Genomic DNA, 25,039 nt, shown 5'->3' on the forward strand with positions numbered 1-25,039 from the left:
TTAGGCTTAGCTGACACTGACCGACAGAAATTAAAATAAAAAAAAAAAAGAAAAGAAGGGGTAAAATCTGAAAATGAATTTCCCTCCGAAGAGGCCGCACAGCATAGGTTACAGTAGTTGAAAGAAAATGGCGAGAAGAACAAGGGAAAGGACTCCAATAAACTGATGAATTGAACCATAAAATTATTTAATATTAATGCTTTGTAGGTCCCTTTGGCTTCTCCACTAACCAAAATTTCTATTTCTATTTCCATTTTGATTTGATTCCAATACAAAACCCTCCTTTTTGGTCTCTCGAATCTTCTTAGCTTCTCCTTTTCACTCACCTACACCCGTCCTGATTGAGATGATGATTATGTAGAGATACCAGCGGTTCAATTTCTGAGGAGATACAGTGGTTTGGTTTAGATTTAGGCGAGAAAATGGACAAGAGTAAGAAGAAAGAAGTAATTCGATTGGAAAGGGAATCTGTGATTCCAATTCTCAAGCCTAAGCTCATCATGACATTGGCCAATCTCATTGGTATCTCTCTCTCTCTCTCTCTCTCTCTCTCTTTATTAAATAATGTTGCATTGCTTTACTGGCTTCCGTAAAGATATGGGTCTTCTTTGTTTTGGTGTTACTGTTTATTTGTATAATTGGTTCTTTAGAGCTTTTGAATTGGTTACTACTTTTAGCCCTCATTTGGTTTTTGTTTCTTTTTATTCCTTTTTTCCCCCAAATTGGTTTCTTTTAATCATCATTTTCAGCATCATCCATTCCTATATCAATTTCCCAGTTTTGAATTTTCTTTCCATGTTTATAAACTTCGGTGCATTCAATATTGCCATTGATTTTCCACAGCTCATAACCTGGAAATTTGTGAAAATTACCTCTCTTGAATGTAGGCGGTCTTGGCATTGGCGACTTGTTTTTATCCCCTAGTGAGTTATGCAGGCAATGAGCTTCACCCTTTCTTTTTTAAAGGACCACAAAAAAAAAAAAAAAAAAAAAGAACGAAAAAAAAATAGTTGGGAATTCTAAGAATTCTAAGAAAATTTCTGTTGTTGCTGCTGTACATGACTTGAGGCAATGGTTTATGGCCTCAGTTTGCATCTTGTTATAGCCTAAATTGATCTAAAGTTTTTCTCAACATTCTGTAGAACATAGTTCTGACCGGGCTGAGTTTCTAAAGCTCTGCAAGAGAGTTGAGTACACAATTAGAGCTTGGTATCTTCTGCAGTTTGAAGATTTGATGGTAGTTATGTTTTTTCTTTGGCCCCATTGACTTATGCTTTTCTTGTTCTCTAGTGATTCTGTGTTGAAAATATTTCTTACTCAGCATTGAAGTTTAAATGAAATACATTATGTGTCTGCAGCAACTATATTCCATTTTTGACCCAGTAACTGGGGCTCAGAAATTGCAGCAGCAGAAGCTATCTCCTGAAGAAATTGATGTACTTGAACAGAATTTCCTAACGTACTTATTTCAGGTATTATGGCTGTTTAACCATATCTATTATGTATTTATATTCTAGGGTGGGAGAGTCTAGACAGGAAATTACAGTAATCATTTAGTTGATAGTGAGGTGTTTTAATGGCTGCCTTGTGTTTAGGGATGTAAATGAGTGGAGCTCTGGTCAGCTCCAGCTTGGCTGTTTGCGAAATGAGCTTAAGTTTAGTCTTGGGCTTGGCTTATTTGTAGAATGAGAGGAAAGCTGGCTCGCTTGGCTCATCACCTAGCTCACTAGCCTAGATGAGCCAAGCTTGATCTAGCTTAGGCCTGGCTCATTTATTAATCAAGCCTTAAAAGTATGCTTGGGCTTGTCTCATTAGTAAAAACAAACAAGCTTGAATGGGCTTTCATCGATCTGAATTTTGAGTAGTTCATGAGCAACTTGGCTCATTTGCAGTCTTCTTATGTTTGAAAGTTAGAGCAGCAATGAAACCTTAAGTCTACACTAAATAGAAGAGAAGGAATTACATTAGGTACATAAGGTGTAGACTGTAGACAAGATACAAACTGAGATAAAAACTAATCCCGTTGCCTACAATAATTTTGTAATTAAACAGCCTACATTTTTTTTTTCAGTTTATTTATATACCACTAGTATATATTTTTTAGAAAATCGTTACCTGTCATACAGGTGATGGATAAGAGCAACTTCAAGATAGTGACCGATGAGGAAATTGATGTTGCACTCTCAGGGCAGTATCTTTTAAACCTTCCCATCAAAGTAGATGAATCCAAGGTTTGTGAATTGTCATTACTTTTGGTTAGATAATTGCATTGTGTCGTGGTGTTTGCCAAATGTGCTTATCGTTGTTTGTATATCATAGTTATTTTATTTGCCCCTTAACTTTGCTTATTCCAATATATATATTGCTGTGTATAGCTTGACAAGGAGCTTTTGAAGAAGTATTTTGCTGAGCATCCTCATGAAAATCGTCCTGACTTTGCTGATAAGGTATTGTTCTAAATTAACGTTCAAGACACTAGCTTTTTGGAAATTAGTGGTCTTTCTTAGGTATCAATTATCCCGAATGTTTCCTTTATTGTGACCTTAAAATATTTCTGATCTTTTAGTTATCGATATAACTTCATTGTAGATTATTAGTTCTTTTAAATTTATCAAAACAGAAATAAAGTTCTATGGAGTAGAAGATATTTTATCTGCAGGTGTTGAATGAGGATGAAGGTTATTATTAAGGCTCAGAAGACAAGATGATGAATATTAAAATATGTGCTGAACAATATTGCAATGATAACAATCAGGATTCTGCTGCCCATGTGCATCATTATCATTTTCTTGCTTCTTGCTTCACTTAGTTTGATTTCTAATGAGTAGCATTTTAAACCTTGTCTAAATTTTGAACCAATTGACTTGGAAATTCTGTATTGATTGAGAGCAAACTTTATTACTGGAAAAACTTTAGTGCCTGAGTGTCCAAATCTTGCCCCGTTCACCTTTTTGTATGGAAAAGTCACTAAATCTGTTGGAAGCCTTCCTTTTGCTTCATTGGATGCAAACTACATTTCATGGGGAAACTTCCTTTAGCCTATGAACCAATATGCCTCTATTAACTCTTTCACCTGTACAGAAGAATGACCTTCCTTCTTAAATGCTAATTGCTACATGTTGAAGCAAACATAAAAAATGTGTTGTGAGCAACACAATACATAGCATTGTTGTATTCAAAAATGTCTTTTGTATTCCTATTAACATATTTTGTTGAAATTTCAAACACATGGGATATCTCTTTTTCATCTTATTTACAATGTTCAGTTCCACTTTTTCTCTTTAAGAAGATAATGACTTTAATGAGGGGTTTCAGTGTAAATTGTGGAATGTTGATTGTTGAATTTCTTGATAGCTAGAATTTTAATAATGAAGCATGCTTACTGTCGTGACATATGTTGTCCAATATCGATCAACAAATTGCAACATCTTGATGATTGTCCTATACTATTGTATGCGATCTTTATTTAATCCATGTTCTTAATAAAAAGCACAGGTCTTAAATTGTTGAAGTGAAGCACTTTGTTTATGTTGATTGATTTTATGAATTGCAAGTTTGCTTTAGGCTTGCCCTTTTATATTAGGTTTCTCTATATCTAGAAAGCTAATATCTTTTATGTTTTAATTTTAGTATGTTATCTTTCGACGTGGGATTGGGATTGATCAGACAACTGATTACTTTGTTATGGAGAAAGTGGACATGCTCATTGCACGCTTTTGGGCATTTATTCTAAGAGTAACTCGGTAAGCAATTTTGGCCTATAATGTGATAACGTCAATTTGGTTGCATGATAATATCATATCACTGGACATGTAATTCTGGGGAGTCAAATCAAAAAATAGTTTGAGTCTTTCTGTAGCCAAGTTTGCTTAATGGCTATTGAAACATGTTCAATAGTCTTATATTTTCTAGACTATCTAATAATTATCATTATTCGACTTCTGATAAAACAGCTTGGCCTTATTCAATTCTTTGGTATTTGTGACTCCTAAATGTAAAGTTATGTTGGAATCCCTTATTTGTTGTAATAGCAAATTATTAGGAGTTTATTTGATTGTTTTATTGTATTATTGTTTCTTATTTATCTTAGTTTCCTTATTAGGACAAATCACTTGTATATAAATAGGAGCACGTACAAAGAATTTCATATATAAAAATATAGATATTTCTCTTAAGTATGTCTGTTTCAACATGGTATCAGAGCCTTGCTAGTGATTTCAAGGCATAGGTTTCAAATATGTTTTTTAGGGTTTAGGAGGGTCAAGCTACTAGGTGACGCTCAAGAGGGAGTTGATCAACACCGCTTGTCCTAGGAGGAAACTCGGCCATTGATCGGCCTATTGTAAAAAATCCAGTGCCATCTGGAGAAGCATATGGCCCCACGTGCAATCACAATCTTGTAGCTTTCTTTCCTCACGCACCGGCGCGTGAGCCCTTTTTTTTACTGTTCTCCTTCCTAGCAATTTTTTTTCGTATGTCATGCCTCTGCCTTGACTGTTTCTTCAACCTTGTTTGCATTTTTCTCTAGTGGCTTTTTTGGGTTTCTTGTCTGCTACTGTTAAGTTGTTGCATCATCAAATTGGTTCTATTTTTTGAGTTCTCATCATGATTGATGGGAAGATGAATGTTTTTGAGGACACACCTAACATTGGGAGCTTTTCCAATAAAGAGGTACAAACCCTAAAACATTTGTTATCACAGCTTGAAATGCAATCTACCATAGTTGTCTCCATCAATTTTGTCAAATAGGTAATGCTTTTCTTATCAATCTTAATAAATCCTATTGGGTTATGGATTCTGAAGCAAACAAACATATGACAAGCTCTTCAAATAAATTCTTTACCCATTTCCCATGCTTAGGAAAAGAAAAAGTTCGTATAGTGGATGGTTCTTTAACCATAATTTTTGACATAAGTTTCTCACTTCAATTTTTCATGTTTCTAGTTTACCTATTAATCTTTTATCTGTCAGTTTTATTACCCAAGCCCTTAATTGAAAAATTAAATTTTGTCCTGCTCATTGCATATTGTAGAATTTGAGAACAGGAAAAATAATTGACCTGGTAGATTGTGAGATGGTCCATATCTTCTAGATGATGAGTGTGGTCTCTCAAGTCTTGGAGCAAACTGGGCTTTGTTAGAAAAGTCTATGAGTACTGATGAAGAGATTATCTAGGGAGATTAGGACATCCATCTTTTTCTGGTCTAAAAAGGTTGTATCCTAATTTGTTTGGAAATTGCAACTCAAATTTTCATTCTGATGTGCAGGGACCTATTCCTTTGTCTAGGTATAGATATCTTGTCACTTTTATTGACTGATGTTGATGTACTAGGTTGGCATGGGTTTATTTGATGAAAGCAGAAAATGAAGTATTTTCTTGCTTTCTACAGTTTAATAAAATTATTTGCATATAATGTGATGCTAAGGTTAAAATCTTAAGTACTGACAATGGCACATAATATGTTAATGGTATTTTTTGTATTTATTTGGATTCAAATGGTACAGTGCTTCAAACTAGTTGTGTCAATACTAGTGAACAAAATGTGGTGTCTAAAAGAAAAAAAATAGACATTTATTAGAGGTGGCTCGATCTCTCATGTTTACTATGAATCTTCTTACACCTTATTGGATGGATGTAATTCTTGCCGAAACATTTTTTATCAATAGAATGCCTATGAGAACACTAAATTTTAAGAGCCTTTTAGAAGTTTGACAAGGTCATAATTCTTATATTGTTCCTCCAAAGATTTTGGATGTCTGTTTTGTTTATAAAACAAATGTTGCGAAGTTAGAACCTAAAGCTCTTAAATGTGTGTTTGTTGGTTACTCTAGTATTCAAAAGGGCTATAAGTATTATCATCCTCTTACTTGGAAATATTTTCTTATTATAGATATTACCATTAAAGAATGTAAGCCTTATGTCTCTGTTAAGTCACCTCTTCAGGAGGAGCATAAGGAGGGAGAGGAAGAGGTGCTTTTTCCTAATCAGGCTATTAGGTTTAGGTCACATCTTAATAATGAGCTATCTAACCAAGACCACCTCAAGGGAGACTATTAAACTTGGGTCACATCTTGGTAATGAACCACTTAACTAGGACCAACCGCCTCCTTAAACCCAAGGAGATTGAATAGATTGGATTTGAGAATCTACATATGTCAAAATAAGACAAATACACTCATTGAGCATGATACACCTGATCAACTAGCATTCTTCAAATCAATTCTTGAAGAATGTGCTGAGTTTCCATTACTTCCCGATGATCCTAATTCTATTTTTGAGCTTAATTCTACTATTGATGATTTTTATGTTTCTATTGCTTTTAGAAAAGGAGTTAGAGCTTGTACTAAGTATCCTATTTCTAATTTTATTTCCTATGACTCCTTGTCTTCTTCCTATTAAGCCCATGTCTTATCTATTTCTTCTGTTTTTATCCCACAGGATTGGAAGAAAGCATGTCGTGATCCTAAGTAGAAGGTAGCTATGATAGAGGAGATGAGAGCTTTGGCAAAAAATGAAATGTAGGAGCTTTTTTCTCTTTCATTGGGCAAGAAACTAGTGAGATGTAAGCGGGTGTTCACAGTTAAACATAAGGCATATGGTTTCATTGAAAGGTATAAGGTTATGTTAGTGGTTAAATATTTCACTCAGACATATGGAGTAGATTATCAGGAGACTTTTGCTCCTGTTATAAAAATGAATATCATTGGAATCTTGTTGTCGCGTGCAATAAATCTTTAATGGGATTATGGGACTTACAATAATTTAATGTAAAGAATGCTTTTTTTACATAGAGATTTAGAGGAGAAGGTGTACATGGAGATTCTTCCAGGATTTTATGATAAAACTAAAGGGAAAGTTTACAAATTGAAAAATGCACTGTAGATTCCTCTAAGATTTGATAATGATAAAGCCAAAGGAAAAGTTTGTAGGTTGAAATGGCACTGTATGGTCTAAAGCAGTCACCTAGAGTATGGTTTGATAGATTTAGTAAGTCATGATCTCCTTTGGGTACTATCAAAGTAATACAGATCATACTCTATTTATGAAACACTGTAGAGTAAAATCACATTGCTTATTGTTTATGTAGATAATATAGTTGTAATAGGAGATAACAAGGAGAAAATTGCCCATCTGAAAGAGCTATTGGGACTTGGCACATGAGTTTGAGATTAAAGAGTTGGGTAAATTAAGGTACTTCCATGGGATAGAGGTTGTAGATCAAACAGAGGAATCTTCATTTCTCAAAGGAAGTATATTTTAGACCTCTTATAATAAACATGTATGTTAGGCTATAAGCCTGTAAAATCACCTATTGAAACTAATTATAGATTACAAGCAGTAGTTAGGGAATTAATTGACTTAAGGAGATATCAGAGGTTGGTTGGGAGGTTAATTTATCTCTCACAGACTAGACCTGACATAACTTATGCGATGAGTCTAGTGAGCCAATATATGCATGATCCTAGAAAACTTCACTTGGAAGCTGTTTTCTGTATTTTGAGAAATTTGAATTTTGAAATTTATACTTGGAAAATGGCTCATTTTTTCAAGGCATGACCATCTCCAGTTAAAAACCTTTTTAGATGTAAATTGGGCTAGATTTCTTAATGATAAGAGATCGACAGTGGGTTATTGTACCTTTGTTGGTGGTAACCTAGTTACTTGGAGAAGTAAAAAGCAACATGTGACAGTTAGATCCAATGCAGAAGCAGAATATAGGGCCATGAACTATTATGGTTACATAAATTGATGGAAAAAATGAAGCTATCAGATATCAACAGTTTATCTTTATTGTGTGATAATAAGGCTGCCATTAATATAGTGCACAATTCAGTCTAATATGATCAGACTAAGCATATAGAGATTGATTGACACTTCATAAAGGAGAAAATAGTGGATGGAACTTTGAGTGTCTCTCATGCATCTTCAAAAGAACAGTTGACCTACGTGTTTATTAAAGGTCTAAGTAGCAATTTGTTTGATTATGTAGTTTGCAAGTTGGGCATATGTTATATACATGAACCAACTTAAGGGGGGAGTGTTGGAATCCCTGATTTGTTGTAGTTGCAAATTGTTAGGAGTTTATTTGATTAGTCTTTCCTATTGTATTATGGTTTCCTATTAATCTTAGTTTTCTTGTTAGGACAAATCACTTGTATATAAATAGGAGCATGTGCTAAGAATTTCATATATGAAGATATAGAGATTTATCTCAAATACGTCAGTTTCAACAAGATACTGGAAAGAGATTATTTTGGAAATTAGCTTTGGCAATAAATTTCCTTCTCATAACTTTTAATTAATTTTTTCTTTGCATTTAGTTTTCTTTGTAATGTTTCCAAGGATTTGTTGCATGCAGGATAGAAAAATTTTTGCATAGAAGATCAAGTGGAAGGCGTAAAAGAGATCCAAAAAAGGATGATGAAATTGACTCTGAAGCAGCTCAGGATGACTTATGTGTTGAACGTATTCGTCTGGAGAATATGGAACTAAGGTTGTATATAGCATCTGACTCTTTGGACTAAAAGTTGTGATTATTATTATTATTATTATTATTATTATTATTATTATTATTATTATTATTATTATTATAGCTTTTGAACATGCTGGTGCACGATGTAATTATGCTTTATGTGCGCTGTTCTAGGCTGTTTGAGTGATGTTGCTTGTATTTGATACTCTGCATGAAATTTCCAAATTCTTTTTGATAAATAAAATTGAACTTTTTTACCACTTTTACATGTAAATTTTGAACCAGTAAAAGTATGCTGATTTTCTTTTTTAATAATACATTTATGCAAATTTTGGTGTTTTCTTATTATGCCATTGCATTATTTTTGTTACTCTTAATTTTGTCTTTTGATTTGCTAAATAACTTAAGAGTAATTATTGCTTGATCTTGAATCTATCACTATTAGTGATTGAATAATCTCATGTAGCAAAAAGCTACACTCTCGCAAACGTGTGTGAACAGGTGCCTACCCATTATCACATACATGCACAAAATTTGAAAAAAAAAAAAAAATTTCAGAAGTAGGTGATTAGGAGTGTTAGCTTCAACTTCATTAAGTTGAGTATCAATCACTTCACTGTTGCTATAAATGTGTAGTAAAGTTATGTGTGATGTACTGTAGTTAATGTCACCACCATATTTTGGCCGATCATCGAAGTCAATGAACTTTGAAAATCGACCCCCAACTGACATTCTTCGGTTACAAGTGACTCGATCAGGAAATAAACCGATCCCGTATCTAGTCGAATGCTTTTCGATCTGTCGACAAAGGAGATCACACCAATATCAAGTCTCCATGTGATCCAATCTCATTTCCGATCTCTTGTCAAAGGAGATCAAACCAATATCAGGTCTCCGTGCCATCCAGTCTTATTTCTAATCTCTCCTTTATAAATATTGTTGGAAATCATTTAATAAAGTTAAGGTTGCAGTCCGACTTAATGGTGTTTCCGATCTTAAGTATTCAAATCAAGTTTCCAATTTTAATGATCTAAAGTTCTATCTGGTGTTTGGTCTCGGCGTAGGCCGATCTCATGGTTACAATGTTTTTCCGACCTCTTATACTTAGATTAATAATCGCTTTTAAGTTTGATATTCTAATATATTCAAACAATCAAGCACTCATGCAATTGGGACGCTTTCCGATCTCATCAAGAAATTGAACAAAAGAGAACTTCATTTCATTTCAAAATAAAATTTACAAGTCATTCGGCTGGAGGGTCTCCCCCGGCCTGTTCTCTAGATACATCATCATCTCTCTCATTCTCTCTCTCTCTCTTGGGCTCCTCGTCGCTCTCGTCTTCGGCCTCTGTGGCGAGCTCGTTCATCCAGGAGAAGTCCTCTTCAGGATACCGTTTCTTTAGCTCGGCCATAAGGTAATTATGGGCATTCACATAAGCCCCGGCCTCCTTCGTAGTGCTCTCCTCTTCCTTAGCTTGAAGCTCCTCATCCTTGGCTCGGAGCTCTTCCTCTTTCGCCCGAAGGTCTTCAGCATAACGAGCAAGATCGGCAGACCAATCAGCTCGAGAGTCTTCGAGTTCCCGTTCCACTTCAACGATCCTCTCCTCATAACGCTTCATCTGATCCTCCATTCTGGCAATGTACTGGTTAGCAGAGGAGAGCTGAGCTTGTGTAGCAGAGGCATCTTGGACCGCCTTAAGGATCTCTTTCTTCAAGCCGTGGGCTTTCTCTCTGAGAATATGCTGGTTTGCAATGGCCTCTAAGCCTAAGCTCATTGTCTGAGCTAAGATATCATCCAAGCTCTCCTCTGCCAAACTGTACCGATCTTCTTGGAAGCAAATGGAAGTTCCCATGACTTTGGCCAGGCCGGGATTCCCCCTAGTAGATCGGTTCCTTTCCAATGATTGGATCAGAAGTTGTGCGCCCCGGGAAAGTGTCCTGACCATGGGACCGGATGACTCCCCTTCTACATTGGAAGAGGTTGGAGGAGGAGGGGGAGGTGGAAGCTCGATTTGTTGAGGAGCCGGGGCGATGACTTCTACCTCAGGGATCGGTTGCTCTTGAGGTCGGGGAGGAGAGCTCGGCACCTCTATTGATTCACGATGAGGGTTCTGAGCATCGGCAGTGTCGGCCCCCTTCATCACCCTCACTTTTCTGGAGACCTCCCTCTTTCGTTTGCGGCTCTTCTTGGAAGCATCACCGCCCGCCATACCTGCACCAAAAAAAGTAAGTGAGTTCGCTAAGATTCAGAGACCAGAGATATGGGTAGTACCAGGGCCGAAGTCAGAGAGCTGAAGCTCGTATTCTTCGTCAGTGATCAGCCGCATCATCCAATACTTTAGTTCGGCCATCACTGCGTCTAAGCAAGAGAATTTCTGAGTGGACGCCTGAGACTTTAACTCTTTAACCACTGCGTCTTCGTCCTTATTTATGGTGATCTTTTTTGGGATCGGAGTGACCAGGTGTTGCCAACTCCGTGAGATGCCCTCAAAGCCGTTCCGAATCTTGCTCCTCAAAATGAAAAACCGGTTCTTCCAATTCTTCAATGAAAAAGGAAGATCGGTAAAGAGAGAACAATGGGGCTTAGCTTGGAAGAACCAGAACTCATCATCCTTCCTTCGGGAGAGCCTATGCAGCTCGGCAAAGACTTTGGCCGTGAGTTCCAGTCCCTTAGCTCGGCAGCGGCCTCGGAAGGCTATTAGAGTCTGCCAGGAGTTCGGATGCACTTAGGCTACCGAGACATGGTGGAATTTTAGGACGGCTTTGTAAAATTCATCCAAGGGAAAACGGAGCCCGGCCTTCAGTTGCTCTTCATACACTATGATGAGATCGCCCTTATCAAAGAAATGGTCGGCTTGATGATCGCCATGGCATTTGATCAGTTCAAAGCAGTCGATCCGCAGATTGTACTCTTGGCTTATAGATTGGAGATCGGTTTCTCTCAAGACTGAAGGCAACTCATCAATTGGCAAGTTGTCTCTCCTCAAAGAGGCCCCTCGCCTCGGTCTGGCAGCCAAACCAGTTATCGGGACGAGGGTTCTGCTGGCTTGACCACCCAATCTAATCACGTCGCCCTCTTCCGAGGTCCACGAAACGTGGACAGAAGACGGACTTGCAGCTCTCTGACTCTCGGCGCCGCTCATTTTCAAAGAAACCAAAGAAGTTTAACTAAGAAAAGATCAAAACCCTTACCGGAATGTGATCGATGTCGGAAAAACTTGAAGAAACGAGAGAATTTTGAAGTCGCTTGCAAAGTGCTGAAAATGACATAAGGGAACAACTGACTGACCCTTCCCCTATTTATACCCGTCTGAGCATTCAATGCTCACGAAGTCCCAAGCGGCGCTTCGGTTAGCGGAATCGACCCGCTTTCTTGACACGTAGGGGGAAGGTTCCAAAAACACAATAATAAAATCAAATAAAATGAGATCAGCTAGTTAGGGTTATCGGATTGTGTGAATTTTCAGGGCCGCAGATCGGCTAATGATGATTCAGTTAAAGATCAGATCGGATATGCACATCAGAGATCGGAAATTAACTAATGCGATAATTAAATAATGACCTTCAAATAAAATTTCATTTCATTTCTAAAAAGTCAGATTACATCATTTGGGCGATCTCAAGAGATCGGATTACATCATTAAGAGAACCTTTAAAGGTCAGATTACATCATTTGGGCGATCTCTAAAGATCGGCACTACATCCTACCTAGTAGGGACCTATGTCAAAGCCTAGTCTTGTGGCTGAATCAAAAGATGTGTTTGATCAGAAAGCTAGCCATAGGCATCGGATAGATGTGCAGCTCAAATAGGGTGACTATGACTCTCATGATGGTGAGTAGAGTCATCATCGATGTCATCGACCAGAACCGAGCTGCGGTCGGGACGCCCGATGTGGTGAGGAGCCAAATGAACTTCAAGAGGCGGTCACCGACATTAAGATTGAAATTAGCAGTACTCTTGCTCGAGTTTGGCCTACCAATTATACTGGCGGACCGATTCGAGATCGGCACGATCGATATTTTCGATCTTGATCAGTAAATTAGTCCGGTTCCCTCACTATCATCAGATATTGTTCTCATGATTCTCCAATCACCGGGATCATAAATTTTCAGTCGAGGAGCAAAGAAAACAGTCAGAAAAAGATCAAAAGCAATCACCATAATCGGAATTGTCACCGGAGAAGCTAGAACAGGAGAAATGAAGAAATGGAAGGAGGAAAAATGAAGTATGGAGAAGTTTCCTCGCTGGTATGTATATATAGGGGCCTAGGCATTTATTGCATACAGAAACCGAAGCGGATGTATCGGTACCTGAAGAATTAATTACTTTGACTAAGGCAGGTCGGATAAAGAGGAAAGTTTTAGAATGGGAGAAATCGGGAAGTAATGAGGGACCCAATATGAGAGAGATCGAAAAATAAGAGGGTCATAATAGAGAGATCGGAAGGAATAGAGATCAGAAAACACGAAGAAGATGAGGTAGCTTCCAAAAACCTTCTACATAATTAGAGCCGAGGTAGTTAAGACGTTGCAGGCGTGATCAAATCTTCACCGCACGCCTCATTTGCAGAATCGCCCACATTGCTGACAGACGCCAAAAACAGTTATGGCAGTTCTGTACATCACAATCTCCACCGTTGATCATACTTGCAAGGATGAACCCGGAGCCCTTGGATCAAAAGCAGACGACAGGTTCAGCGCCTTTCGTTCTCAGCCTTCGGATCCGTCTTATAAGGCGAGATCCTGAGCTGTTGGATTAATAAGAGAAAGGACGGATATTCTGAATAGGATCCCAGCCGTCCATTTTGATTCTCTTTAATTGTCAGATATCGGATCATGTCCTTTGAAATCCAGACCTTTCGTCTCCCCCAGGAGAGATCCTGACCCTTCATTAGTAGCACCCGTTCCCTATAAATACCTACATGCAATACTGTAGAGAGGACAGACAAAAAATGTGGTGGTGATTATAGTGGAAAGGCTCTGAAATTTAATTCAGTCTTGCTGCTTTGCCATTCTAAGCTTGCATGAAAATTGAGAAACTTCAGAAACTAGTTTTCTCGAGTATCTCCATTGATAGAGTTTTCGAACCCTGAAATCCTTCATTTTTAGTTTGTTCATCACTCTACCACACCATTTCCGTTCAGTCTCGTCTTCATCACCCCAACATCAACACATTATTCTTTCAACTTGATCTCATTCTGACTCGGTTTCCGTCGCTTCGGTTCAACTGTATTTTAACCTGGTTTTTGGCAATCTCGAAGTAAGTACTGGTCCTTGTATCACCAGCTTTCAACTCCACAATACTAGTGATCTCCAGAGTCAGTTTGATAGCCTCGACCTCACACAGGTAAGTGCCTAGACTTTCATTTTGCCAAACGCTCATTTTACTTTCTTTGCTTTTATTCTCGAAATTTTCATTAAATCCAGTCATACTAAAGATCCCACGTAGATCCTTCAGGCTGATATTTATTCTCTTGAGTTTACTTTTTCCATTCATAAGTTCAAGTCATTTATTTGTTCTTAGAATATAGGTGTTCCGGTTGCCGGTAACTTATAGGTAATTTAGTAGCAATATCCTAACATGATAGTTTCTTTTGGATAAGTAAAAATAATCAAAGAATGAATAGGGAATCAGGAGAAAAGTCATGAGGTTAGGCTACTAAGCGAGTCTAGGAAATAGCATAATAGAGCGGGAATCGAGATAAGACCCCAGACTAGTAACTGAGAGAGATCGGATGTAGCTAGCCAAAGAGTTCGGACAAGGTAGTCATATAGGAGATCGGTGAAAAGTTCGGTCTTATGTCACGAACACTTTAAGAGATAGGGGGAGAGTTCTTACCCGATCCTCATTTAAACAAAAACACGGAGATCCGATGAGAGTTCTTATCCGAGATCCTTCATCAAATTTTTAACCGAACACTTTAAGAGGTCGAGAGAGAGTTCTTACCTGATCCTCATTCAAATAAAAACGCGGAGATCGGAGGAGAGTTCTTATCCGAGATCCTTCATTAAAACTTTAAGCCAAACACTTTAAGAGGTCGGGACAGAGTTCTTACCTGATCCTCATTCAAACAAAACACGGAGATCGGAGGAGAGTTCTTATCCGAGATCCTCCATTTAAAATTTTGAACCAAAAAGGTCGGGGGAGAGTTCTTACCTAACCCTCATTCAAATAAAAACGCGGAGATTGGAGGAGAGTTCTTATCCGAGATGCTTCACCAAATTTTTAACCAAACACCCAAAGAGATCGGGGAGAGAGTTTTTACCCGTTTCTCAACCAAAACCTTTATAAAATATGTGGAGATCAGAGGAGAGTTCTTATCCAAAATCTCCCGCCTAAAACTCTTGATAAACATATCTAGAGATTGGTAGAAACTTCTTATCCGAGCTCTCTTAACGTAATCAAAATTAAAATAACACAACTCCAATATGTAAGATAACTTTATTTAACACCTATTCACTAAAGGGCCCTCTCACGAACTTGTGTTCCTGGGCAACCCAAGATAAGTGAAATATCAAACATTCCTTTATTTTGCACAAAGGATTAACATCATCACTATCCCAATCCCCTAATTTCCCTTTTAATTTATAAAAGAGCATAACATTAAATCTGTTTACCCTCGTTAAGGGACGAGGCGGGGTGCCTAACACCTTCCCCGCCCGTATACGGACCCCGAATCTAGAATTTCTGTTTTCGAAGTGGTTTCGTTTAAATTTATTTTCATGAATGGTTTTCTTTAATTTCCCTAAAAATTAAAGTGGCGACTCCTCACTTTTCCCACTTCAGTGAAGAGCTTTCGTCCAGGCGACCACAAAATACCTTGCGACAAGAGTGTTAGCTTCAACTTCATTAAGTTGAGTATCAGTCACTTCACTATTGCTATAAATGTGTAGTAAAGTTATGTGTGATGTACTGTAGTTAATGTCACCACAATAGCCTAGTTAGCCTAACAAGTTCAATTGAGGAGCTTTTTTTTTTCCATTAGTGGATGAGTTTTACTGTGCAATTTTTTGCATTATTTGTTCTTTTGTTGGGACAAAGAAAGGTAAGAATTTTGATATCATGAATAGTTATGGGCATTGGTCAAACAAAGAATCAATTGAATCTCTTGTAATTTGATGTAGAACATCCTGCAGGTCTTGGAATTAGTGTTGAAACTTGAAGCTTTGTGAAGGCTAAAATAAGCAGGAATTTAGGTGGAGAATTAGGGTTTGGATAAGATTGAGAAGCGAATTTAAACAACAAGAGAAGATTTGTGGACTGTGAACAGTAAAATAAAAGGTTTAGGCCTAAACTTCCTTGGGCATCACAGCCAAGGTTCCATAGGCATCATGTCTAGGGTTGAATTGCATCACACAACTCGAAGCAGAATTGCTAGAATTCATATTGATCAAAAACTTCGAAAAAAAAAAATTACAAACATAGGTATTTATAGACTAAAAAATAATCCTAAACCTTGAAGGATTGGACTATATAAAGTAATCCTTAACCTTTAAGTAATCCCAAAAAATAATTCTTAACCAATAAGGACTCTAAATAAAGATCCTATAGAAATCTAGATCATTCCAGAAAATTTGAAATTACAAAATTATCCTTGTGACTTAAATAAATGACCAACAACTAATATTTTTGAATAGACATATAGGTAAGCTGTAAAGAATTAGAAAGTACTCTATAATTTTCCCAACAAACTCTAAATTAAAACTGAACTATGATCCTAAGCTTCTTGTGTAGTTGACCATGAAATTTCTTGAATTCCTTGGCTGCATCATAATTACTGCTGCTCAATGACATATTTCTGTCCTTTGTCCTCCAGTGTTAGGAATTTGCTAAGCAGTACTACAATCCAAGAACCTACATTTGATAGGATAATAGTGGTTTACAGGTATTGCTTATATCCATTTATGTTTTAACTATTGCTTTCTAAATAATGTCATTGTGAACATGTTTTGCACGGTCATATAACAATTTGTTGGTGATTCTTAGCACAAGGCAATATTATATTGATTGTTGAACTCTATTAACATGATGCATGTAACTACCAGTATTTTGATTTGGAGGAATTGGTACTTTTCACATCAGGAAGTTGAGGGATCTTTTGCATATTAGACAAAAGCTATTTTGGTGATACTCTCATGAGTTATGGGATTTTTTAAAAAAAATTCTTTTATAGAAAGGGGAAATGATCTGATCATAATTTTACTGACACAAGAAGAATGATGATTTTCCAGGCGAGTGAGTAGCAAATCAAAAACAGAACGAGGAATATATGTGAAGCATTTCAAAAATATTCCATTGGCCGATATGGAAATAGTTCTTGTGAGATTTTGGCCATCTCTCTTCTACTCTTTGTACCAACTTATGACCTATTGTTGAAACTTTTCTATGCCTTGACAGCCTGAAAAGAAAAGTCCTGGGTTAACTCCCATGGACTGGGTCAAATTCTTGGGTTCTGCTATAGTTGGGCTGGTGAGTTATGTGTATGAAGTTTTAGTTGACTGTTCATTTTCCTTTTATTTGTCTGGTTCAAATGCACTTAGCACACCTTTGGTTGCAGGTCGCTGTGATTAGTTCAGTTGAAATGCCTAAGGCTGATCTTTGGGTCATTTTTGCTATACTTTCCACTGTGATCGGTTACTTTGCTAAGACGTACTTCACGTTAAGTCTCTTTCTCTCTAGTCTGCATGCACAATGACACATTTTCTCCCTTTTGAATCCCAAGTGTAGCTATAGAGGTGTTCAGCACTGTGTGTGTTGCACATTGGTTGTGGGTAAGAATGAATAGAAAACTGAACAAGGATCTTGTACAACAGATTAACCTTGTCAAGTGATCATATCTTTTTCATTACACTGCAAGATATCAATTGCAAGAGTGTGCATTACTAACCACATTTTGTTGTCCTATTCTGTTAATCCAATTAAAATTGCTACAATACTCTATGCAGAATTTCTTGGTTGGTTCTAATGCCTTAAATTTGATTAATTTGCTTCTAGAACTGCTAGTTTTATCCTTTATGTCTTAACTCTTAACTTAGGATATTTTTTAGGAGTGAACATATATTGGGATAAGCGAGCCACTGGAGGGGAATTCAACTGGCATTAATTTTACTAGAATCTCTGATAGTGGTGTATACAAGTGTATTCAGATAAGGGCAATTTCTGACAAAGGACTTGTAATTGTAATCAGGAATTTTAGTACCTGTTATTGTCGGTTTCCATTTTTAAGCCGTGTACTTTAATAGATAGTTTATCTCCTCCATTAGTTTTTCTTCTCTCCCTATTTCCCCACTTTCTTTTTAGCGCTTACTGATGCAGCTAATGTTTCTTCAACCATCTGCAGGTTTCAGCAAAACTTGGCTACATATCAGAACTTAATTACACAGTCCATGTATGACAAACAGTTAGATAGTGGAAGGGGTACTCTTCTTCACCTGTGTGATGATGTGATTCAACAAGAAGTGAGTTTTAAGCTTGATGTATTCTTTCCATTTAGCACCAAATATCTTCACTTTTTCTTTAATTTATTTTATGACTGGCAATAATGGTTGAAATCGGGAGACAATTAATCAACTATAACTGTTCAGAAAAATATGTATCAACTAGTGTTTTTTTTTCACATGCATAGCATGTGATCCCTGTATGATCAATTAACCCATGAATATGTTTTTTACTTTAAAAATTATATACTGAGTATAAACAACAAATCCATGTTTGAACTATAATTTTTTTTAATAATGTCTTCAAAAGTGAATAAAAATATAAGTAGTGCTGTTAAAAATAATTTAAAAGAACAATATTTAAAATATTATTTTAGTAATTGTAACCTCATCATTGACCAAAATTATTTTCCATATTAATCTACTAGCATTGTCATTTAGATGATGTTCTATCAAACCCTTTTGAAAAAACATGGTATTAATTTTGTGCAAATTTATTTATTTTCTTATTGTTAGTATTAACAGGATCATTCATAGGATTAGAATTAATGTAGGTTTAGGTTTTCAAATTTTATTTTGTAAATATATTATTGAAACAATGTATTTTTTGTCCTTCAAATGTTTCAAAGCCCATCTGCAAATTTTAGTGAACATTTTGGATTCAAAAAAATAAAATGCAGGATGCTTTATAGTAATCTTTTTTTTTTTTTTTCTGGATTCAACAATTTGGATTGATTATGGCATATAATAATATTAATTTTACCATGAGAGGATCCTAAATCCACAATTGAAAATGGTGCATGCACCATTGCATAAGCCCAATAGAATTGATCAGAAAGTCCAAATAAAGTTAAATGTTGTACTAATATCAACTGACTGCTACACAGACAAATAAAATTATAAATATAAGAATGTCTTATATTTATTTATGTCTTTCCAGATGGTTTAATCAACTTGGTATTTCAGGTAAAAGAGGTTATTATCTCATTCTTCATATTGATGGAACAGGGCAAGGCTACTTTGCAGGTATGCATCTCTCTCTGCTTGTCCTTTTTCTTTCTTTCTTTCTTTCTTTCTTTCTTTCTTCTTCTTCTTCTTCTTCTACTTTTTTTTTTTCTTTTTTGGGTATTTGAAGTTCTTGTATCTTTACTTTATACAACTTTGTGATAATGCGAAATAGGATTTGGATCTGCGATGTGAGGAACTAATTCAAGAAGAGTTTGGGGAGAGTTGTAATTTTGATGTGGATGATGCAGTTCATAAGTTAGAGAAGTTGGGCATTGTTGCTCGGGTGAGAAACTGTATTACAATATGCTGTTCTGTTTCTGCCAAAATGAGAATGTACTTTTAGTTGTTTATAATTGTTGTTGATATGATTCCTAAGGCATCCAAAAATGTCCAGTTAGGTGTTTAGAAATTTGTATATCAACTTAAAATTGTGTAATGATGAGTGCGTAACAGGTTTCCATGGTGTTTTACATGTGGCCATATTTGTTGAGTTGGACCAAATTGTACTCTTTGTGCTAATAGTTGTAGAGAAACTCATAGAGGGATTTGAGGAGGGATTTTATATTTGTTGCGTGTTTCTTTGATTGGAACTTCTGGGGCTTCCCCTTCCTGAGTGGAGTATCCTCATGAAGGGCTCGTCTTAGACTCCTTTGTAAATGGTGTGGGGTTTTGTGGGATGACGAGGAAATCTGTTACATATAGGAGGGAGAGATTTAGGAAGAAGCATGAGAATTGCTGGAATAGTAAGTTGAGAGTTGCTGGAATAGTCTATTGTAATTGGCGGGAACTGTTATAACTGTCAAGTAGCAGAGTATAAATAGTAGTTCTGTAGCACAAATAATCTAAGGAATCTATCTTGAGAAATATCAACAAAACTACTTTCTTCCCATCTTCTGCTATCTTCTTCCTCTCTCTGACCTCTAATCTCTATTCTGCCTACTTCTCTTCTAATTCTTCTTCTGTCAGATCTGTTATGGTTTAGATCCTAAAAGAATCATTGTCTATGACAAAACAAAAGATTTGGTGTTTGCATTGTAACACCCTAGGCAAATCCCACATCGGCAAAACACGGGAGAGATGCTGGGTTTATAAGTTGGTGGTTCGTAACCTCTAGCGACGCGTTTTAAAACGGTGAGGGCTTCAGCCCAGAGCGGACAATATCACTAGTGGGCCGGGCCGTTACATTTGTGGTATAGTGGTATCAGAGCTGCTCCGCATGCAACCTTGAGCGATGATGGGGCAAACCTCAGCGAGGACGCTGAGTCTCATAAGGGGGTGGATTGTAACACCCTAGGCAAATTCTACATCGGCAAAACACGGGAAAGATGCTGGGTTTATAAGTTGGTGGTTCATAACCCCTAGTGACGCGTTTTAAAACCGTGAGGGCTTCAGCCCAGAGCGGACAATATCACTAGTGGGCCGGGCCGTTGCATGCATGTAGCATTAAACACAGTTAATGATACACACTTTTAGGGACTAGCAGAAATAAAAAAGCTTGCTTTTTTGAATTTTGATTATGTTATTACTAAAGAATGTAAAATAGGCTTCGAGCAACAAGATGTAATCTTTATGCAATGTTTTGCATATGCTGTTTGTTTATGTGTTTCTTCTGACTCTGAAGTATCTTTGTATTCAGGATACTCTTGGACGATATTATTGTGTTGGTCTCAAACGTGCCAATGAGATTATTGGCACCACAACTGAAGAGCTTGTCCTCAAGGCAAAACAGGGTTTTAGTACTTGATTGTCCTTGGAAGGTTAGATTCTTGTATATCATTACCACTTTCAGTATCTATTGCCTTCAACTGTTATCTGCAGTAGATAGCTGTGTATGAGCACCTCTAGATGTCTGATGTGATGGTTTACCTGATTGCTTTTTTATTCTATTTTCTACTTCAATCCTTTGTTCATATTGTAAATCAAGAACTCATATGAGATGTGACTTTGCAGTTTCCCTCCAATGTTAACTTCATAATGTGGTGGGTTCATGTTGATTTTGTTGTTGAATCTGACATGTTCCAATTAAGATGAATGAACAAGTTAAGACCCTTGAAGAGGTCCTTTTTGTTATGAGAAGTAGTTGTGAATTTCCATATTTGATGTCAAATTTCCTTCTCCAATCTCCACTTATCATCGTGTGTTTCAGACGGTGCTCGGTTAATTATAGCCTTAACAACAAAGAGTGAAGTGGAGTTTGCAGAGAAGCAAGATTCAGGACGCTGTAGAAATTCCTAATGCATCAATCTCTTTTACAAAGACTTGTACCCCTTCAATGCAAGTATACCTCAGCCATATATGTTAATCGGTTTTTCCTGTCCAGATCCGATTCACCATAGATCCAAGACACAAGTTTTAAGTCAACACTGAATCAGAATTGAGCAAGAATTTCTCGTAATTACACCAGTATCTGGTCTGGATCCCTAGTCTTAATTATAACATTCCACTTTCAGAAAAATTGATTACATGAAGTCACTTTTAATATCTAGTTTAAGGATCCATCAAATATGATTCAATGTCAATTCTGAATAGAAATAAAATAACAGTGGAAGCAACAATAATTGGAACTTAAATTACTTTTTTCATAATTTTTTTTTTTTACAATTTTTCTTATATTTTTCACCTTCCTCTCAAAATACTTTAAAAACCTGGTTCTCAATAAAACCTAGTTCACAATATTTTGACAGGAATCAATATTATATGGTGTAAATTAAAATATCAAATTGGATGAATAATATATATATAAATTTTTTACTATTCAGTTAATGAGGTTTGATTTGATTTTTAGAATTTTTATTATTTTGATTTCCATTTTTTAGTAAAAAATAAATTAATCAAACCATATTTTCATTTTTACATAAACAAAAATATATTTCTAAATAAAACCAATAAAAATAAATATTTTAGTTTTTAATTTAATTTAATTCTTTTACTTAAATTTTTTTTTCAAATTAAATAAACCGAATCGATGGAATGCCCATCTCTAGCTTTAAGTACAAATTTGACAAATTCAAAGGTTTGTTACCCAAAAGCTTTAAATTTTGAAAAAAATAAAAAACTCATGCAATAGCAACAAAAACAGGATAGAGTACTTATTCATCTATTTTCATTTATATACATTTTTAAAAATTATTTTTTTTTTAAATTACTCTATTGTCAAGAATTTAAAATTTGTTGATCAATAAAAAATTTAATTTAAATTAAATAGAAATACTAAAAGATAAATAAAATAAAAATATAAAAATTAAAAATTTTAAAATAGCGAATTAAGTAAATTAGCATTTTTAAATTAAAAGCACTAAATAATAAAATTTTCTTTCTATTATGCAAATCCTGAATATGCTTAGATTGGAACGTTGGAGAACTCAGGCTCAGTGACTTGTAAATGAGTTTTGCTTAGAGAAACCTCTGAAATTGAAGATTCGCGCCGAAGAAGAGATGGGTTGTGTTCAAGTCGCTGAAAGAGAGGTATTGATACATATATGGAGGCTTCTAAGAGAACCATAAATGGGTGGCTGGCAGGCTATGTGCATTGTGCAGGTCCTTGAGCAAGTTGATGGGCAGTACTTCACGTGATCGATAGAGAACCATTTTAGCTTGTCTGCTAAGCATATAACAATCAGAAATTCCACCATGGATTCCAAAACAAAACCCTCTCGTTTCATCCCTCGAATCTTCTTAGCTTCACCTATGAGTAATTATCTCTTTTATGTATCAATTTATGGAGCTGCTGCAACTCAACATTTCAGAATAACTAGTATTCGAATTGGGATTGCATTGAAGCTTAATAATGGAGACAAAGGAGAAAGAAATCATCAGATTGGAGAAGGAAACTGTAATTCCAATTCTCAAATCAAAGCTTATGACGACCTTGACAGGACTCATTGGTAACTCACCCTTTCTCTTCCTCTTTCCCCACTTCAATTTTTCATTTTTGTTAATGAGTGATTTTGTCTTATGTGCATATTTGGGTCATTTCAGCTTTTGATTTTTCCCCCTCTCCTTACAAGCTAACTAGGGAATTTAGAAATCTCATGATAAGTTTTGTACAGTTATTGACTTAGATAATTTCATTTTGACTCAGTTTTGCATTTTTTGCATTCCTTAGTGGAACTTAAGTTTTTCAATGCTCTGCAGCCGATCCTTCTATCCGGGCTGAATTTCTAAAGTTCTGCAAGAGGGTTGAGTACACAATTCGAGCTTGGTACTATCTGCAGTTTGAAGATTTGATGGTAATCAAGTTCTTTATGTCCCAATGACCTTTTTTTAGTATGTAATAATTATTCTTTCGAAGATGTTTCTTTCTTACTGTTGTAACTTGAGTTAAATATATTTTGTGTTTGCAGCAACTTCATTCCCTCTTTGACCCTGAGACTGGGGCTGAGAATTTGGAGCAGCAAAACTTATCTCCTGAAGAAATTGATGTACTTGAACAGAATTTTCTAAAATACCTTTTTCAGGTATTGTGGAATATGGATGTTCAATTATGTATGCATACACATGCTTTTGTAAAGGTTTGTGTTGGTGTCCAAACTAAGATGGAAATAAATCCACTATGACAGGTGATTGATAAGAGCAACTTCAAAATAGCAAACGATGAGGAGATTGATGTTGCGCTATCAGGGCAGTATCTTTTAAATCTTCCAATCACAGTCGATGATACTAAGGTTTGTTAACATATTATTTATATGATTGCATTTTGTAGAGGTACATGCAGAAATAAATATATGTTTTCATTGTGTGCATATCATGTGCTCTTTCAACTAGTTTATCCTAATCTTCTTCATCTTTCTTCTTATGTTTCTTCTTCTTTTTGAGTGTAGCTTGACAAGGAACTTTTGACAAGGTACTTTGCTAAGCACCATCATGAAAATCTTCCTGACTTTGCTGATAAGGTATTGCACTAAATTTAGCATAATAGACTGATAGATTTAGAAGATCTTTGTAGGTGACTGCATTTTTGGGTATCACTAGGCAAGATGTCCCCATTTTTTGTGTTTGGTAGGATGCTAGAGAAGTTTGATGGCTTTTAGCTGAATTTTCTGATATCTTTTGGTTATTGTTTGTTTTATCCTCCTAAAGTTTCTTGTCTTCTTGTTACTTGGTGGTGTAGCATACCTTTTGCTTGTGTTCTTATTTCTTGGTTGCCTCTCCATGCTTGTGCATCATGTTGAGAGCTTATCTCTTGGTCTCATTTCTATGAAGTGCATAATTTATGAGTTTTCCTTACCTCACTATCTTATTTTACCCACTGTGTAAATTTTATTTAATGCGTGCTGGGCAACATTTTTTTTTTCTTTAATTAACATTGCACCGAACACTAGGGTTGCTAAGTGTCTTATTATTATTATTATTATTATTTTTTGCTTATGATAAAAAGTAATTTGCTTTTTAGACTTTATTTTTTTTTAATTAAGATGGAACTCCAAAAACTTTTGTGTTGTTGTTGTCTCGATCCCGGAGATTGTGGATCAATTATTTTCTGTGACTCGATCTAGGGGTCTAGTTACCTCCACCAACTGGATAGATCTGCAACCATGGGGCCTTCCTACTCTGATACCATATTATTATCTTGGTCACAGAGAGTGTGAATCAATAATTAGGCCTTTGCCATGCATTGGGCCCTCTTCTTTTAAATCCTTTTTCTTGTTGGTTGCCCAACAATATGGGACAACCAACATTCCAACACTAGGGAATTTGCAGTTAAATTTCAAGTAAAGTTTCAATGTTTGAAATGGTAAACAAATTGCACCATGAGAGCCAAGGCCTTCACTTGGATTTTGCCTCATATCAACATTCATTTCTATCATTGCATCATTTTTCAAACAATATTTAAAGTTGGCTGAAAAGGAGTTTGCTGCCACACTTTTGTACTTGACTTTTGTTATCTTTAGTTGTTAAGGGGAAAAAAAATTGAGACCATGTGATGTGCCAGGCTATGTTAAAGTAGGGTCAATTAACTTAGGACAAGATTAAGTTGCTTAAGTTGCTTTTAGAATGGTTTTAACACAGTAAAAGAAGATAAAGAGAAAGCCCTTTGTGTTTGTTTGATAAGAAGACTCACCACAAGCACACACAAAGGGGTGAAACACCACACTCGTAGAAAGAAAGGAAGAAGAGT

The 25,039-nt window shown here is 36.1% G+C and overlaps 2 protein-coding genes across 8 annotated transcripts in view; both read left to right on the plus strand.

The window, feature by feature from the left end:
• Window positions 1-56: 56 nt before the first annotated feature.
• LOC110647972 (uncharacterized) lies at window positions 57-21,381 on the plus strand. 5 transcript variants are annotated; one of them, XM_058141360.1, is made up of 16 exons: window positions 57-522; window positions 1,143-1,237; window positions 1,359-1,472; window positions 2,127-2,231; window positions 2,376-2,447; window positions 3,631-3,743; window positions 8,361-8,495; window positions 16,293-16,361; window positions 16,708-16,795; window positions 16,874-16,945; window positions 17,034-17,134; window positions 17,817-17,934; window positions 18,880-18,939; window positions 19,094-19,204; window positions 20,558-20,678; window positions 20,872-20,991. In XM_058141360.1, exons 1-15 carry the CDS (start codon window positions 423-425, stop codon window positions 20,663-20,665), a joined length of 1,461 nt encoding a protein of 486 aa, XP_057997343.1. In that variant the 5' UTR covers window positions 57-422; the 3' UTR covers window positions 20,666-20,678; window positions 20,872-20,991. The 5 variants fall into 5 exon arrangements, with proteins under 5 accessions (XP_057997343.1, XP_057997344.1, XP_057997342.1 ...); XM_058141359.1 differs by lacking the exon at window positions 20,872-20,991 and adding an exon at window positions 21,068-21,381 and having other exon boundaries at window positions 58-522; XM_058141358.1 differs by having other exon boundaries at window positions 58-522; window positions 20,558-20,991.
• An 856-nt stretch (window positions 21,382-22,237) lies between these two features.
• LOC110648312 (uncharacterized) overlaps window positions 22,238-25,039 on the plus strand; it is a 30,693-nt gene continuing 27,891 nt past the window's right edge. For 2 of the 3 annotated variants that reach the window (XM_058141435.1, XM_058141436.1), the window contains exons 1-5: window positions 22,239-22,805; window positions 23,056-23,150; window positions 23,265-23,378; window positions 23,481-23,585; window positions 23,742-23,813. In XM_058141435.1, coding sequence (XP_057997418.1) covers window positions 22,709-22,805; window positions 23,056-23,150; window positions 23,265-23,378; window positions 23,481-23,585; window positions 23,742-23,813 — 483 coding nt within the window. In that variant the 5' untranslated portion in view covers window positions 22,239-22,708. Of the gene's footprint in view, window positions 22,806-23,055; window positions 23,151-23,264; window positions 23,379-23,480; window positions 23,586-23,741; window positions 23,814-25,039 lie in introns of all 3 variants that reach the window. The other variant, XM_058141437.1, reaches the window with a different exon arrangement.

Source organism: Hevea brasiliensis, unplaced genomic scaffold (genome assembly GCF_030052815.1).
Source record: "Hevea brasiliensis isolate MT/VB/25A 57/8 unplaced genomic scaffold, ASM3005281v1 Scaf1, whole genome shotgun sequence".
NCBI classification, from domain to species: domain Eukaryota; kingdom Viridiplantae; phylum Streptophyta; class Magnoliopsida; order Malpighiales; family Euphorbiaceae; genus Hevea; species Hevea brasiliensis.

Bases quoted from the DNA above. Each gene is read 5' to 3' on its own strand.
- LOC110647972 (XM_058141360.1), top strand. From the start codon at position 423: ATGGACAAGAGTAAGAAGAAAGAAGTAATTCGATTGGAAAGGGAATCT. The intron at 16,796-16,873 runs GTGAGATTTTGG...ATGCCTTGACAG, and splicing joins CCGATATGGAAATAGTTCTT to CCTGAAAAGAAAAGTCCTGG. The intron at 19,205-20,557 runs GTGAGAAACTGT...CTTTGTATTCAG, and splicing joins AGTTGGGCATTGTTGCTCGG to GATACTCTTGGACGATATTA.